At 37.8% G+C, this 17,166-nt stretch overlaps 1 protein-coding gene across 2 annotated transcripts; it reads left to right on the forward strand.

Moving 5' to 3' along the window:
* Positions 1-10,510: 10,510 nt before the first annotated feature.
* Positions 10,511-13,544, forward strand: lrrc18b (leucine rich repeat containing 18b). Of its 2 annotated transcripts, none has more exons than XM_044338322.1 (3): positions 10,511-10,819; positions 11,210-11,468; positions 12,741-13,544. In XM_044338322.1, exons 2-3 carry the CDS (start codon positions 11,211-11,213, stop codon positions 13,215-13,217), a joined length of 735 nt encoding a protein of 244 aa, XP_044194257.1. In that variant the 5' UTR covers positions 10,511-10,819; position 11,210; the 3' UTR covers positions 13,218-13,544. The 2 variants fall into 2 exon arrangements, with proteins under 2 accessions (XP_044194257.1, XP_044194256.1); XM_044338321.1 differs by having other exon boundaries at positions 10,512-10,819; positions 11,207-11,468.
* The last annotated feature ends 3,622 nt before the right edge of the window (positions 13,545-17,166 follow it).

Raw genomic sequence — 17,166 nt, forward strand, 5'->3', positions numbered from 1 at the left:
ATCTTTAAGTAAAGCAAATAAAATTCAAATTGTTTAATAGGGTGGGATTGTTGAAAAGAGAGGGAGGTCTAAGTAGAAAAGGGAGAGTTAAGAAGGAGACAGGAAAGTATTTCTAGATTTGTGTGTAGGAAGAACAGCAGGATACTGTAGACTTGGAGGTGTGGGACAAATTGATGCTGGTTGCCTGTCTGAGCACAAAACTGCAGGCTTAGCAGACACTCCCTTTAAAAAAACATCTGATGTCATCCATAAAACAGCCAAACAAAACCTATTGTTAAAGCTAAAATCTTGGCGTGTCTCCGTGCCACTTATGTCCCATGCATGCCATCAGTCCTGTCCATAGAAATACAATGCATAGTAAACACACAGTCTACAACCAACATATCCTGTGTGGTTACAGAAATGCATAGCTACACTGGGCTCGGGGCAAAAAAGAACATAATGAAAGACTTCAGCAAGTGGAAATCACAGGAGGCAGGAATTAGAGTAAGGCTCCGAACTGGATGTCCTGTAAGCGACTCGGATCCACAGAGAATATCCAGTAGTGGACGGTCAGTTCTTGTCAACGCCGGAAGAGTGACCAATTCATCCTTGATCCCTTCTTTAAGTGTACAGTACTACTACTGTCTCAAAAAGAGCAATCAATTGGCCTGTGCAACTACATGCAGTACGCTTAACAAGTTAGCCGGAGTGGCTCATTGTCCAGTGAGTTTAAAAATATGCTCTCTGTGTTAGTCCAGTCATAAATTTTGAGATCTTGTTTTGCAAGTCCCCGGGGCAACACTGGGGAATATTTAAGAGCAAAGAAAGCAAAAACAGCATGTTTACGGCGTACTCTGTTACTGTATGGTAATACACAAGATAGCACTTAAATGTGAAGCTGACATAAATATAATTCACATATTTATAGTAACAGTTTAGGTAAATTTAGCCAAAAAGTGAATATCAGAATGGCATTTGAAAACAAGACATTTTTTGGTATTAAAACTATAGCTTATGATGCCATTTGCCATACTGATGTTAAAGGATGACTCCATTTGCTTTTTTTTTTGGATTGTTCACATGAAAATGCCCACTTAGCCGTTAGCAAAAAGCAGTGGGAGCTCTGGAGGAGAGAGTTGAGAGCAGAGCCAGAGCTTTGGGACAAATAACACCAGTGAGTCACACCGGATTCTGCTCTGATCCGGAACCATTTACTGGTGGAAGGAGAGCTCAGAGTTTATTTTTTAAACTTTAAGAAGTAACTGTGAGTGCTCCATCTGTGTGAGTCTGTGTGTCTGTTAGCACGTTCAGCAGAGCAGCAGCCACAGTGAGTGCTCAGACCGTCTCTGTGGCTACTGGCTAGCCACGCTAGCAACGTCATCATGAAGAAACCTATGTCAGGTCACGTGGGGAAATGTTTGTAGAAGGGCAAGGGAAAATAGAATTTTGACATGAAAACATACGTACATAGACCAAAATTTGAATTTTCGATTTGAATACGAATGGAACACTACTAGCAATGATCTAATATATAAAAACCTCAAAAAAACAAAAAATAATGGACCCTTTAAAAAACAAGAACTGGCAGTAGTCATAATGCAGGACAAATGCATAAAAAGTTATCCCACAAAGGATAAATGTAAAAACTCTTATCAGAGCTAACTGAAAACTCCAACAGCCTGGCTCTTGTTTTTGTGAATCAAACAGCTTTTTCATCTTTGCTTCACACTTGGATGTGTTTGACAGACACGCAGTAACTGATGAAGCATTTCATTACAAGATTTATTAGTCTGCAGCACAGGGCGACTGTCATCTTTCAAGGCTATGATTCACTCTGCTGTTGTATGGAACTGTGGGCCAAGCAGAACTAATGGGAAACAGCCTGTCTCAGGCTCACCGTTTGGCTGTCTGTCACCCCTTTGGGCTCCAAAAGTGATGACATCACACTGTACAATGACTTTTAAGATTGTTAACAGTCAGAGAGGAGAGTGGTGGGGGTGTGAAGTTTTAAATAATGAAGTCAAGATGAGATTTCCCACCAAATATGGGGTTGAATTTCTAGCTGTTTTTAGATACTGTTGAGTGTAAAACACACCAGCTATGTCGAAGCATTTGACAGGACTGGACTGGACCATACCATGAAAACTTCTTTTGTCTGTACAGCACGTTTGGTGTGTTCTACAGGCGTCAATTGCCACAGGTGAAGATGCCGCCTTTGTGTGGGCTAAACCTAGAATTATAGTTTTGCAAAGATACACGTAATCGTCACTGCAGATCTACATAGACAAAAGTGTTATGAGTAACCCATCCATCGCAGAGACTTGTACAAAAGCTGACAGGCACACCTTCAATATCTCATAAATGTGTCATGCAACCCTGCTAATGAAAAAAGCTGACTGGTTGATCCAACGTCCTGTTGGGAGATGGGTTCAAAAGTTTAAAGAAAAATGATCCTTGTTCAGTCTAAAAGAAACAGCCATCCAAACACGAAACAACACCCATGTACGCTCACTTACAAGTAGTCAAGTAGTTGCAGGTGTTTTGAGGCCCATCATACCACACCTGTGTGTGTTGTGCTCACCTTATATGTATGGTGGCCCAAAGGGGCAACACACAAAAAGATTGGACAAAACACATCATAACAAAATAGAAAATACAACAATTCATACAAGACATTAGCAAAGCAAAAACATTTCACAAAACACATTTCAGATTAACAAAACTGACAACACAACTTTACAGAGGGAACATCTCATACAACACATTACCAAATCAAAAAACACATTAACACAACATAAATGTTTTCATTTTTTTATTATTGTTTGTTAATTTGTTTTGTGAAATGCTTTCTTTTAACGCATTTCATCCAATGTTGTTGTGGTTTTGCTCCTCTTGACCTCCATATCTATTATACGTTTACATGATTGAAACTCAACTTGTATGCCGCCATTATTTAAAAAGACAGTAAGTACAGTAGATGTGCCACTACTATTCTATCTATGTCTGGACGAGGGTTGTAACCAAAACTGCTTTAACAGTATATAGTATAGAATATTTAATTAATGCAGCGACTGAGTGAATGTTTCCCATAGATATATGAGAAATAGCTTATACTGGTGGGATTTCTATTTCAGTGAGCTATGACGATTGCTAAAGAGTTATCCATGAATGAACAGACCAACAAACACAAAAGCTTTAATCTAACAGAGGTGTTTACCCTGAGAGTCAATAATAATGACAACTGTTTCCTTGCATGATTTAAAAAAAAAACCCACTGTGTTGAGGCTGAGAAGATTTAATTTTACAGTTCATAACAGCTGAGAGCTAAATCTGGTTTGGCTGTTTTAGTGTTAACAAAAGTGTGGAAAAATGAAATACAGAGGAACTCAAATGTCAACAAACATCAGCTAACACAATGGAAAATAAGGAAATGCAGACTCTTTTATAAATGCCCACAGATCTTAACTCAGAAAACCAACAAACATACAGTACTACTAGAGTGAGATGAATGTACTGTGTATCCAGTTGATCATTTATATGCAAGTTTATTGAAATTTGTTTTGAGTTGTGTGTTCACAGTTTGCTAAATGTATTCCTCAAGCAAGTTAGTTAAAAAATTAAGAGCCCTTTAAAGTAATGACTGATCACTTCTGTCTTATAATTTAGGTTCTGAAACAGTCAAGACATGTATTTGTAGACTTGTGCCAACAAGCTAATCCTTACCCAGTTATTATATTCATCACATACAAGTAACTAAAACATGACTAATTAACTGGCCCATTCCAAAACACTTTCCCAAGTGCATAGTGAATATTTAGTGAAGTCCATGTTAATCTTTCCTGAATGAAACATGGACCAACATTTACAAAAAGGAAAGGTGTTCTTTGAACTTCCAGCCCTGAAGCAAAGACAACAAAGCAGGCACAGACTTAGAGGAAAGGAAAGCCACATCCATTCAGAGCTTAGATAAACACAAGTATGCCTCTGCCCCCGCGGTGCCAGCTTTCCTAAACATGTCCAACAAGCTATCACTCATCTCAGCACGAAAGTAGCTTCACTCTTGTTTTGAATTAGAAGGCCTGAACAATAGTTCATAACGACGACAAAGTATTCAGAAGCATGCTGGAAAGGAAGCATCTCAAAGTCTCTGTGACAAATTCTGGAGCCTCCACTCAGCGCTGTGGTTCATTCTTTGTGTCTGATTCTGAGCAGGATAAAGCCGCATCCTTCTGGCGGCATGTGCACGTGTCTCTTAAAACTTTCTGTATCCTGTAAATGTTAACCGAGCATGAAAGGTATGATCTTTTTTTAGCAATTCACAAAATTCATAAATAGTTTCATATTTCAAACCTGGGAGCTGCCTGCTACTACCAGTCTTTTACAGCTGGCTATTGTGTAGCTCCACTCCAAACTTATTTTACTTTCCTCCATAGTTTATGGATCTGCTTCCCCTCTGCCAATCAAAAACTGTCCTAGCAAAACAATTTAAAAGGGAAGTGAGAAGATGACACACAAACAAAACTGAGAAGTGTTAAGAAAAATTTACCAACATGCCATGCCATGTGATCCTGTGATTAATTTTATTAACCAAGGGCCATGGTGGAAATAACGGTTTTAAGCATTTTCTATCCAAATCAAGTATCTTATTGCTTCAGTAGTAAATGTTGAAATAGAAGGGAGTGTTTCTTATTCATTATCTCCAATCAGAAATATCTGACTGTATAAATTCTAGAAGATGCTCCAATATAGATGACATACAATGGTGTTTGTGAGGTAACATAAACACAAATACATTATTTCCAGAGGGAAACCTGACAAAAATCATCAATGTTGATGTATGTTTAAAAAAAGCCTCCAGAACCATAGTGAATTTGTCATGTTTAGTATGTCACCAAATTATGGAAACACTAATTATATAAAAACATTACACATTTCAGGTTTTTACCAAGGAACAGGAAAATGCTGTAAAACACTGTCAAACAGCTGTGAATGAAGACAGGAAGAAAGGAAATGACTGAGTGAAAGAAAGGAAATCCGTGTTGACAAGTCAGTAAATTAAATGACATGACACCAGCTGTAGTAGTTCTGTAGGTCTGCAGTAGTTCTTTTTTGTCCTGTGTATCTGCTGCTATTCTTTGTTTTGGTTTTACTGTATTTTTACTGGTATATATTGCTTACCTCTCAGTTTACCTTGTTGCATGCATGGATGTATAAAGAGAACTGGATACAACGTTGGAGGTGGGGTCCTGTTCATTCCTATGAAAGTTGCTCAGTGGCATATGAAGCCAAAAAAAAACACTTCCTAAAAACACACTCCACACCCTCTATGGGCCCAGTGTGTCCATAGAGCATGCTCACCAGACACTTCCACCAGCCAAAACCACTAACTTACAGTTTAGCCCTCCGCCTAATTTGAATGGGGATAAAACGATTCAATCACTCAGCTCCTCTTGACTTTCGAAATGTGATTGAACAGAATGGATCAAATTCTGATAGGGAAACAAGTCATTTTGTGGGGGTTGTGACGCTAAAAAAAAAAACAGACCTCTCTTTCACAATGTAAGTCTATGGGAAAAAGTCTTTTTGGGCCTAATAGCATCATATGACATAACTACATGTTTAGGCCACTATGTCAAGTTGGCTTCAAAGCCTGGCGCTGTTCCTGGGGGCTTGGTTGCATGTTAACAAGATGCTACGCTCTACTTTGGTAGCCATGTTGGAGGTGCTCTGCTCTTGGGCAGTAAGTGGCTAATTGTGTTGCTACTTATACATGCATTTAAAAAAATTTTAAACCGAGACTGTGGCCACTAGTGGCAGTTCTGGGATAATGGTAAATGCTAAAATGTAGCATAAAGGGAGCACAAGCAGGGAAAAGTCATATAATGTCAGCAGACTGACTCAGAAATGTCAATGTTACACAGTAATATCAGCAATATTTGCTAACATTAGCTAATATTAATCACCATAAAAACCCCTTTACTGAAGTGAGCAACAGTGTGTTTGTTCATCTTTTTATTTGTAAGAGGCAGAATGTTTTAAAAGTTACATAGTCTGGCTTTAGTGTCAAAATTGTGATGTAACACGTAAAAATGTCATGGGTGCAATTCAGAATCGATACCAGCCAAACTTAAGATTGTTAGCTTCTTCGCTACAGTAGCTAACCATTGTGTGTGGTTTGTTAGTACACATGATGTGTCGTCACACGTTGCAAATGTAGAGCTAAAGACCACACAGTTTGTTGTGTCACATACATTTAGAAACACATTTAGTAGGACTATATGAACTTACATCCATGCCACAACACTTTCTATTCAGATATATCTTGTTTGTGGCCAATCAAGCTTCATCTTACATGGAGATAAACAATACAACTGCAAAACCACTAGTCTAGTTTTATATTTATCTGTGATTCTCTGTCCCACTCACAAATGCTTAGATATGTGCATGCACGCATACACACACACACACACACACACACACACACACACACACACAAGCACACACAAGCACCGTGCTCCCATTTCTAATCATTATGTGTAATCTGAACTGCTGTGTGCAGTACCTCACTCAATTAGGTCAGCACCATTTCCTTCAGTGTGACCTGCATATCTCCTGACCTGTATTTCACACTGCTGAGGGAAATGACTCAGGCTAATAGATCATATTATACTGTCGCCTGGCACTTAACGAGAATTAGAAATAAACACATAAATGCAAGAAAAAAAAATCCCACAGCTATGAATGGGCAAGTCTTTGTGGAAGAAAGCAAAAAGGGAGGAAGTAAAGGGGTTTGGTTTTACATTACAGAGAATATAGCATTTTGTGGTGATGTTTTCCAACCCCTACCCCAAGCCAATTTTTTTGTCTGTGGGATGATTATATTTATTGCCATGATTTAAGAGTGTGTTTACATGCACATGATATTTCATTCTTAATGTTGTTCATAAGTGACCTGATTTTAGGTTGGTGCATGCAGTCAAAATATAATAACCAGGTTTGAATTATGTGTTAGATTCAAACTCTTATTATGAGAAACAAGGTTAGGATTTCCAATTAATTATGTACTGTACTGCTTCACTTTAAGAATTTGGTAAACAAATGTAGCAGTGTAGTTTTCCAACCAACTTTGTGTCAACACACTGCTCATGCTATTCTGTACCTCCACTGTAAAACATAACACAAAGTGGGCTAACCAGGTTTTACACAGTAGACTCCATACTGCTGCACAACATAGAAAAAAAGGCCTGTGACATCCTAAAGTTTTCTTCTCACATCTGTAAACATCAGCACTCCGCATCGGTCGTGAATCCCACCTTTAATCTATAAATGTAGTCTGACCGTAGCCAAGTTTCCATCCCGATGTAGCGCAAATGTTCACTAATTTTCAAGAAAATGCAAATTATTGTGCTTTTCTGTCCACTACTGGTATGTGAATATTAGGAGTTGGGCAAGATAAACAGTTGATGGCGCTTATTTTAGAAAATGGACCCTTTTCGCAGCAGATGTTTTGACTTGTCAAAGTACGAAAAGCACAGGTGGAATTAATAACATTAATGATGGCTGCATTCCAATTAGGTGAACCTTGGCTCTGGTATTGCGTATGCCCACTTACCGATATGGTTTACTGGGACAATCAATGGAGTGGAGCCATCGTTACTGTTATTATTTACCCCTTTGCTTTTCCTGCTTTGACAAGTCAAAATGTCTGCCATGAAAAGGGACCATTGCAGAAGAAGAGAGCCCAATGAGATGACATCATTAAGAGCGCCAGTCAAACCCCAAACAATGGAAAACCACGTAGATACCTGATGGAAATGACATTTACGTTTAATGTATTGTTTTGAGGAAGCTTACAGTCTCCACAGTGGTCCACACAGATCTGATTTTTTCATCTGCCACCATTTTTCATCTTTTCAGTGGAGCAGAAGTTTGTTCCATGCTTCATGTATGACATGATTTATTTGCTAAGTCTGTTTCCATTGTACTTTTCCACCTCAGCCAAATGTAATATATGTTTTTGCATATTTCAACTTTTGTTTTCTTTTGCTGGTTTTTCCACACCATTTTGTAAATGCACAAATTAAAAATGCACATAAAAGCACGTGGATGGAAAGTTAACATGAAAGTTTTACATCATTAACAAACTTAACTTACAGAGCACTTGGTGTGTGAGCTGTGAGTGTGGCATTTAATTTTTTCCCCTTTCTCCTCTCTCTCTATATATATTATATTAATAATAACTGCATGCAAGATCAGATCATTTATAAGAAGCGTTGTGAAGATCAAACAGGTTGCAACTTTCTCATTAAATACTTTTCATGAAAAGAAAAGCCTTAACAGACATTCTGACTTGTTAAAGATAGCTCGATACCAGGAAAGCAAAGCAGCTAAATGGAATTTAGACATTTTGTGAAATGTCAAAATATCTTCTGTGAACAAGACTTCAGACTTTAGTGCTTTAAACAACAACAAACTAGTTGATGAGTTCATGGAGTCCTTCTGCCTCATTATCATCTCACTGATTGACTATTTCTGATATTTTTTAAAAAGTTACAAAGTTTGTGCTGATAGTGATCTCAGTTTTTAACTTTATTTTACTTTATGTCACCTTTTCTATAATATATGTAAATAAACTAACTCTATTGTGAGTCTCTTTTAGTTCTTTGTCAGGAGAGTCTCTTTATCTTGACATCATGCACCTGATACCAGTTCCCAGTTCCCGGTAAGCCTGGAAAGTCTCAGTCAGTCAGTGTCAAGGGTTCACATGAGCAGCGTAATCTGAATAAAGTCTTATCAGACATATGACCAGGGCCAGGTTGGATGACTTTTACATCACAAACACTACAATTCATCTATTCATATCTACTATTTGACTAAAATGATTTCTAATTTTCCTAAACAACAGTAAGAAATGTAACTAGAGAGATTTTCTACTCTTTAGGGACGAGTGACTTGGAACTGTTCAGACTTCAAGGTACCATGACGTGATGCTGTATTCAAACTGATTTGTACACACACAGCACCCCCTACTGGCAGATAGGAGTTACTGCGTGTTCTTCACATCAAGTGAAATAGCACCATATGAAATGCATAAGGCTAAATTTAGACAAGTCACAGCTTAGTAATGTCTGAGATGCGACTACAGTATGTGATACATTATACGTACTGCTGACAGAGGTCTGTGTGTGTGTGTTTGTGTGTGTGTGTGTAAGTATGTGTGAGAGAGAGGGATATCAATGCAGCCGTGTGACTGCTGTATCATATCAAGCTTGGGAAATGGGTCAGACTGGAAACTATTTACAAACACAGCAGTCTGGAGTTAAATCTCTGCCCTCCGTGTGCCACCATGTGTGCATTTCAACTGTGTGTGTGTGAACCAATTTTCTTCAACAGACATTTTTTCAATTAAAAAGAATAATTTGTACTCCTTGAGACTGGATATGTGTTTCCAGATGATTAATTTAAGAGTTTTAATAACCATAAACAAGCACTCAGAAAATAATATTGTAATTGCATTAAAAGACTGAGCACGAGAGGCATCTTTGCTCCAACTACCAACAACATTTTTGGACTAATTATGAAAATTTTAAAAAATCCAGTTTTGCTCTATTTTAATTCATACAGAAAGGAATGGCCTGTTTTGGAGTTTACACAATATACATTTCTAATAAACAGAATATGCAGGGTCATTTTATGAAGGGAAATGTCTTGACTGATTTACACCATACAGGTATACATTAAATATTACTGCATAATTATTGTCTTATTTGTAAAGACATTTTAAGGACATTTTGCACAGTAGCACCGATGATGCAGCCTATTGTTTAGTCTGCAGTATTCTTGGACTGAAACTGTGATAGTTTTTCATTCCAGCACTTCTATAAATAACATTGACTGACTTGTGAGAGACAGAAAAAACAAGAAAAACGAAGCAGCACTAGATCCTACATTTCCCATAGTGCAATTCAGTTGTGTCTTTCATTAGACCCTTCCTGTCTAGTAAATACTCATATCTTTCAAACTCCACATCCACAGTTTGTATTGCAGTTCTTTCTGTTATATGTTTGTAGTCTTTAAACTCAAACTGAATAACCCTGATGATACCTGGGCTGTTTTTTTTCATTCTCCCTCCAGAGCTGCAGAATATATTATACAACTGTTTTCACATGCTGGATAATACTCTCTCTGGCAAGTAAACTCTACTGTAAAATTGGTGAAGTGCCCCTTTAACATTTCCCAATCGTAATACTGTTCTTCTTTCTAACTATCTTGGAACTTTCCATTGAAACTTTCCACTGAAACCCAGACTCATCATAATCCTATATGGGATATCAAGATCATTCTCAGTGCTTTTTAGAGACCTGCCAGCCATTAGGCTGTTGAAGAAAATTCTACAATCAACACTAACACCCTCTTATCTGATTTTTATTCAAAGAGAGTAATCTTAGGAACAGTTGCTGTAATTTTTCAAAATTTCTTCCAAACACACACACACTAAAAGACTGCCCTGCTTTAGCTAGCGGGTCACAGCCATAACCCACCCTGAAACCAAGCAGCAGTTGCCTGGAAACAAAAAGAAAACAAATCCAATGTCCAGCCAAGTGAGTCCAGGCCAGAACTGCAAGCTGCCTGATAGACAGCCACAGCACGACACAACATGTCCAGTCTCATGTCTCTCTCTATGTCCTTACAAACAACACTCTGCGGTGGCATCTTGATGTGTTATTCACAGGCTTGAGAAAGAAGATAGTTGAGCTGGAGTGTCTTGAGTCTTTCCATTTGTCTCTTTCCTGGTATCTAATGTACTGGATCTAAGGAAGTGGACTCATTAATGCTGGTAAGGGATCAAAGACTGCCTTGATTGTAAATTTCTTTGCAGGAAAAACTCAAAAATGTTTAAAACACCCAATTATGCACTTGAAAATGATCATCTAGCCTTTAAGTACCACAGTGTATTGTTCTTAAACAATATTGTACACTTTTCTAGAGGTAATTACAAAGTGAGAGTAAAGCACGTGCAAATATTTGTTAGCGTGCTTTGTCATGGAACAATTGGTGATTATGTTACATGTTGAAACTCAGTGTTGTCTACTGTTACAACTGGCTGGGCTCTGTTGGGTAACATAATCTTGCAGACCGGTACCACTGTCAACTCCTTTGTCACAGCACATTACTGAACACTGTTAACTACAGACTTCCTCGTCCTTCCTGTGTCTCCCTGCAGCAGCATGGCCAAGGGAAAGAAAACCAGACAGGCTAAAAGTAAGACAATCACCTTGAAAATGGCTCAGAACTGTGTGGAGTTGACACTGGATGGCAAACGGCGACTGGATCTCAGTTTCAAGGAGATCTCCTCGGTGCCAAAGTGCGTCCAGAAACTGTGTGATGTGGATGAACTGGACCTGAGCAGGAACCTGATGAGTAAAGTCCCAGACTTTATTGACCATTTCGTCAGCATCCGTGTTTTGGATCTGCACAGCAACTATGTGAGTATGATGGAAAGTTGAGGAAAAGATTCTTTGAAAAGCCTCTGAGTTTTGTTTTGGATATATATATTCTTATTTTGTAAGTATATTTTTGTACATACTATTTGTCCAGAGTCTGTCTATTTAATGGTAAACACACTGAGCATATAGTCATATAACTTTATTTATATGTCATCTAGATGTAAGCTGAGAAAACCAGTTGAAAGTGCTGATGTAGGGCTTTCACACAGTACCTTTTTGGAAGACATTTTTATGTTTAATTTTCAATTAAGTATGACAAGTAAGATTTTTTAAATTGTGAAAACTGTATTTTCAGCAATTTACAATGCATACAGCATAGATAGGTATACTGTCAATGAAAACGGCACAATGATACAATGATACAATTAGTTTACAACATACATACATAAGAATGGACTGTATTATAGTTGTATTTCTAATGTTTTCCTGCTGTATTTGTATTTTTTAAAACTTTGAACTGTTCTGATTATATTTTGAGTGATTATCACTAAAGATTTGTAAATTCCTATAGCCCCATATGTCATTTTTCTTGTAATTTAGCTTTAAACTTTGTTAAATTGAGAAAATGATGAGGTAGAATCATAGCTGAGTTTGTAATGAATAAGAGGATACCATTTGTGTGGGGTAAGGTCAGTAAAATGTGCTAAACATAGTCAGAATGGAAAATGTAGGATGGTTTGGGGGCTTCATTGGTCAAGCTAATCAAAACAAGAAAAAAAAGAAGCATTTGTAACTGGTGTATAAAGAGTTAATGATTGATTGTTAATACAGTGAGTTAGTTTATTGCTGTTTATAAATGTGTTAAAAAATCATGAGGATAAGTTGACCTTGAAGGTTCATTCTTGACCTTGAAAACAGTAAAAAAAAAATCTTAACTCAAGGTATCTTTACTAGGTTTTTTCTGGAGCTTTCAGCCCCTCCTGTTGCCTTCATCAGCAGATTTTGCTGAGTCATAAATATACAATTATATAATTATAAATTATAAGTTTATAATGTATATGACAATATAAATATACTAAGTACTTCATTAAAAATCATACATATACTAACATAATAATTAACTCTACAATTAACTGGAACTGGCTTCTGGGGACTTTTGTTGGTCATCTTTATATTATGATGCCTATATTTGTATGTTACGTGTTAAGTGCCAAAATGTATTTTTATAACTGAGTCTAGTTGGATGCCACCAGTTTTTTTTGTATTTCATCATAGTGTGTATTACAGAATGTGTCACTATTTTTACTGCAGCTGGAGCAGCTCCCTGAGACCATCGGCCGCCTCCAGAACCTGCTGGTTTTGAACTTGTGTAACAACCGTCTGAAAACCCTCCCCAACGAGCTCGGCCTCCTGAGAAAACTCCACACACTCAACCTGGGCCTCAACCGGCTGGAAGCTCTTCCCTCCTCTGTTGCTGCCTTGAAGGAGCTCCGCCATATTGGCCTCTCTGACAACCAATTCACCCGCGTCCCTGTCTGCCTGTCAAGGCTCAATAAACTGGAAAAGGTCAACCTGGACAGGAACCCCCTCCTTATTGAGCATCCCCTCAACCAGCAATCAGACATGATGACAGACAGGTTTTATATTGTCAAAGAGAGCATCCTGTGTGATGATTGTCTGATTAAGTGTCAGATGGAGAGGAAGAAGCTGGAAGATGTGGTGACAAGGAAGGAGCCCAAATTACTGGGTCTACCTCACTCAGTGACCCAGGAAGACAGAGAGATGTAGAGGTTGATTTTAGTTTGAAGAATGCATACATGAAATATCATCATTTATTACTTTTATTTTACCTCACTGTAAACTCAAGCATGTGAGATGGCTTCACACAGTACTGTATCCTTGACTGTAGAGGGACTTAAACTTAGACTACAGCACCACCTACTGTTTCAACACCCACAGTACAATCAGGAGCCTCATTAAACATCCATAAGCACTTCATGCACTGTACTGTATCATGAACTGTCTTCATGTCCTCTTGTTAATGTTTTTTTTTACCAATAGGCCACCTCAACTTTCTCATGTTTTTCAAAATAAAGTTTCTCATCAGATAAATTAGCTTAGTATCCAAAGGGCCTCTTTGATGACAGAAATTTAATGTGGTCAGATATTGGATTATATTATCTGATTTCACTTTTGTCATTTCCTCACTTATGGTTTATAGTTGGACACTAGCTCAAGCATCATATAAATAAACTATCTACTGCACTGCATGTCTTGACAATCTCTTTGGCCTAGAGGGCAGCAAAGAGCACCAGAGGCCACCATTACTCATTGAGTGCCAATACTTTTGCAACAGCACCTTCCTGTTCCTATTTTCTCAACATTTTAACTTGCAATAAATGCTTGAAATTAGCTTTAAGTAGAATCTTCACTGTAGGAAATGAGGTATATTAAGCTAATCGTGGCAGCTTGATATAAGTTTAAAGATTAAGCATGGTTCATTCATGAACTTCCTAGCCTGTTAATAAGCACAAATCCTATTTTGGTGATGTTTTTCTGTGCCGCAGTTGAAGTGAAAACAAGGCTGCTGTTCCAGCAAAGCTGACTTGTGTGAGATATGAGGGTTTCACCCAACAATGTGATGCTTTCAGCTTTTAGTTAAAGTTGCTATAATCCAATTTTTTATATTAAGAATGTATCAAATAACTATGTGTATGTGAAAGGAGTCGCTCATAGTGACATACCCACAGAGAATTATCACCCAATTCTGCAGTTTCTCTCAGCTCAGTGTTTTAGTATCTTTCAGCTCATTGTTTTGGTTGTATTGGCCACAATCTACTGTTTTGGTTCACTCTCACTGTTCTCATCAGCATTATTTCCAGATGTCACTGGTAGCTGTTTTCAGCGAAAAACCTCTAAACTTGCACTGTGCACTACCTTTTCAGCAACATAGTTGTGCATTTGGACACTAAAGAGCCAAATATTTCTCTTTTGGAGTTGGTAAGGACCAAAACTGAGCTAAAAAAGGCATTCTTCATGTGGACAGAAACACAACTCCTAACAAATTCTAATGTTCCTCTGTAACTGCTGGATGCCTAAGGAAGAAACTTTTTGCTAATAAATTTTCCATATCAGCTAAAATGATAATACAGTATGTTAATATTGTGTTTACAACCTGTTTCTGATGCCCCCAAGTGGCAACTGCTGTCTTGGAAAACACTGTTTGCCAAGAGGATGAAGGTCATTCATAGCTTCTGTCTCTGGCTAAAACACACTTCTGTTTATTCCCCACATTCTTTTTACCAGATTAGGATCAATTCTTCTCCTTCTCATCCCATTTTCATCTGCCTCACTATGTCCACACAAACGGTCAATACGGTTTGGAGGCCCCTGTCATCCAGTTTTCACCATCGCTGAGTGGAAGAGTGCTGACTAGACTGGATTAAGATCCCAGCAGATAGACTCATTAAGAGGTGAGCTGCCTGGTATTGACTCAGCCATATTGTGAGACTGACCAATGTTACAGTAAAAGGTGACGGAAAGAGAGCAGCAACCAGCAGTAAGCAGTAAGAGGTGAATTCCCCTCAGCATATATGTGACAACTCAACCATTTAAAACAGAGAAAACTATGATATTTGAGGCAGATGTGATCATTAATGACTGATGTGATCTCCTATCTGAATACATCATGTTATTGGTGTGTTCATCCTCAACCAGCCAGAAATACCAGCTGTGTGCTTGGTTTAATAGTGTGATCTTTATTTAAATAGCTCCTGCAGCTAGCCGGGGGTCCGTTACAGCTGAACAGTCTAATGCACTTTGCACAACGCTCCAGGACACACGGACACTGGCAGTGCTATTGAAAATCAATTCACACACATATAGATGCTCTGTCTTTCTGTTTCTCCTTGCTTTTTTTCTCAACCATTCCATCAGTCTCTCTACCCACTCTTTCTCTCTATGTCAATCACCTAAACACACACAGGCAGGCAGAATAAATGGAACAGAATTGCTGTGGAGGCAAAGCAATGTGGCCACAAATAGAATCCAATTAATTTTGATTGCATGGCTGTGACTCCTTTATTGGCTGAGATAGAGGGCACTTGGACTTGGTTACATTACAGGAAATGAAACAGGGAACTGAAAAACTCATTGTGGGGCTTTCAATAAGGTAAAGGTTCCTCTACCATTTACATTTTTATGTATCAAAGGTGCCATTTGTATCTTATTAAGATGATAATATAATATGGTGAACCTGTAACCAAACAGTTTAGCTTTATTTTTTATGTTTAACTTATTTACACATGAAGCAACATTAACATTAATTTTGAGTCGGGCCACCGGATGGTGATTACAAGATTGCAGCCAATACTCACTCTTCTTTTATCTCTGTTTTGATCTCCACCAACTCCTGAGAAAAATATCTGGCTTTTTTTTTTTTTTACTTTTTTATTTTACAATAAACAGCTACTTGAAACCAAAGTTGCTGAAAGCAGAGAGACTGAACAAAAACTGTAAAGTTGCAGGCCATAAAACTGAAACAATATGAGCTGAAAGACACTAAAACACTTGACAGGCAGAGATGAGTGAGAATTCCCTGGTTGGATACAAATTACTACATGTTTGTACATCAGTGTCATGTCATTCATTCATTCTTCTTGACAGGGATCATTAATTCATTTAAATTTGTGAGCCCTGTCAGGACTTTGGCTCTCTACAGTAGAACAATGCAGTAATAGTTTACACTGATGTTATACTGTAGTCAACTAATGACATTTTATTATAACTTCATAAGAACTCTTCTTTTGGATAATGTTTGTGTGCAACAACTCTAATCTGGCAAAAAAAAAAAACTAAGTAAGTAAGAATAAGAAAATTCAGACACACAGACAGACAGAAACACAGTCAGACAGGCAGAAGGCTGCCATCCATATTGCATACACCTTAGTCTGCAGTCCTGTCAGCTCTCTTCATATCCATTAGTGGATGAAGTCATGTCCCGGTGCTAATTGTCAGTGACAGAGTAGTGAAGGAGGGTAATGGGGGCAAAAGGGGTTAGAGAAAGAAAAAAGGAGGCAGGCAGGCAGACAGACAGACAGACAGACCTCATGGGAAAACACCTGTCTGCTGTGTGTCTCCTCAGTCAGTCACACTAGTCTTTTAGTGAGCACCAATTTAATTGTCTTTCTGCTAATTAAAGATGTGAGATGAGGCTTCAGTCACTGGACTGTTAACTTATTAGACAGAGAGGGTTTTAATGAGCAACATTTGCAAATCACTTTTATCAATATTCTTTCTGTAGTGTTTTGCTTTGCATATTAGCCAAGGTATAATTACATTTTCCCAGAGGCTTTAACATTGCAATGTAAGAGTGAAAAAACAACATTTCATCGTTTAGTACTCTCCTGCTTAGGTAGTGTTATTTCATTACTGTAAATGGGACAGGTTATTACATTAAATAATTGACAGAATATCAGAATTATAGTAAGCACATGGAACAGCTGCTGAACAGGCTGGGATTTTTCAACTTTTAAGACATTCTCCATCATAAAATCTTTCATTATGCTTTTTAGGATTTTTTAATTCATTACATATGCAAGCTTTGTCATGTACAAATAAAAAATAATCAATCATTTCTTTTGAATTATACTTTTTCATATGTCATAAAAACATTTTAAAATGTACTTCTGCCTTTTACAATCCTACAATTATATCAATATGTAACATATTTTCTGAA

The sequence above is a fragment of the Thunnus albacares genome, chromosome 20 (assembly GCF_914725855.1).
Source record: "Thunnus albacares chromosome 20, fThuAlb1.1, whole genome shotgun sequence".
NCBI classification, from domain to species: Eukaryota; Metazoa; Chordata; class Actinopteri; order Scombriformes; family Scombridae; genus Thunnus; species Thunnus albacares.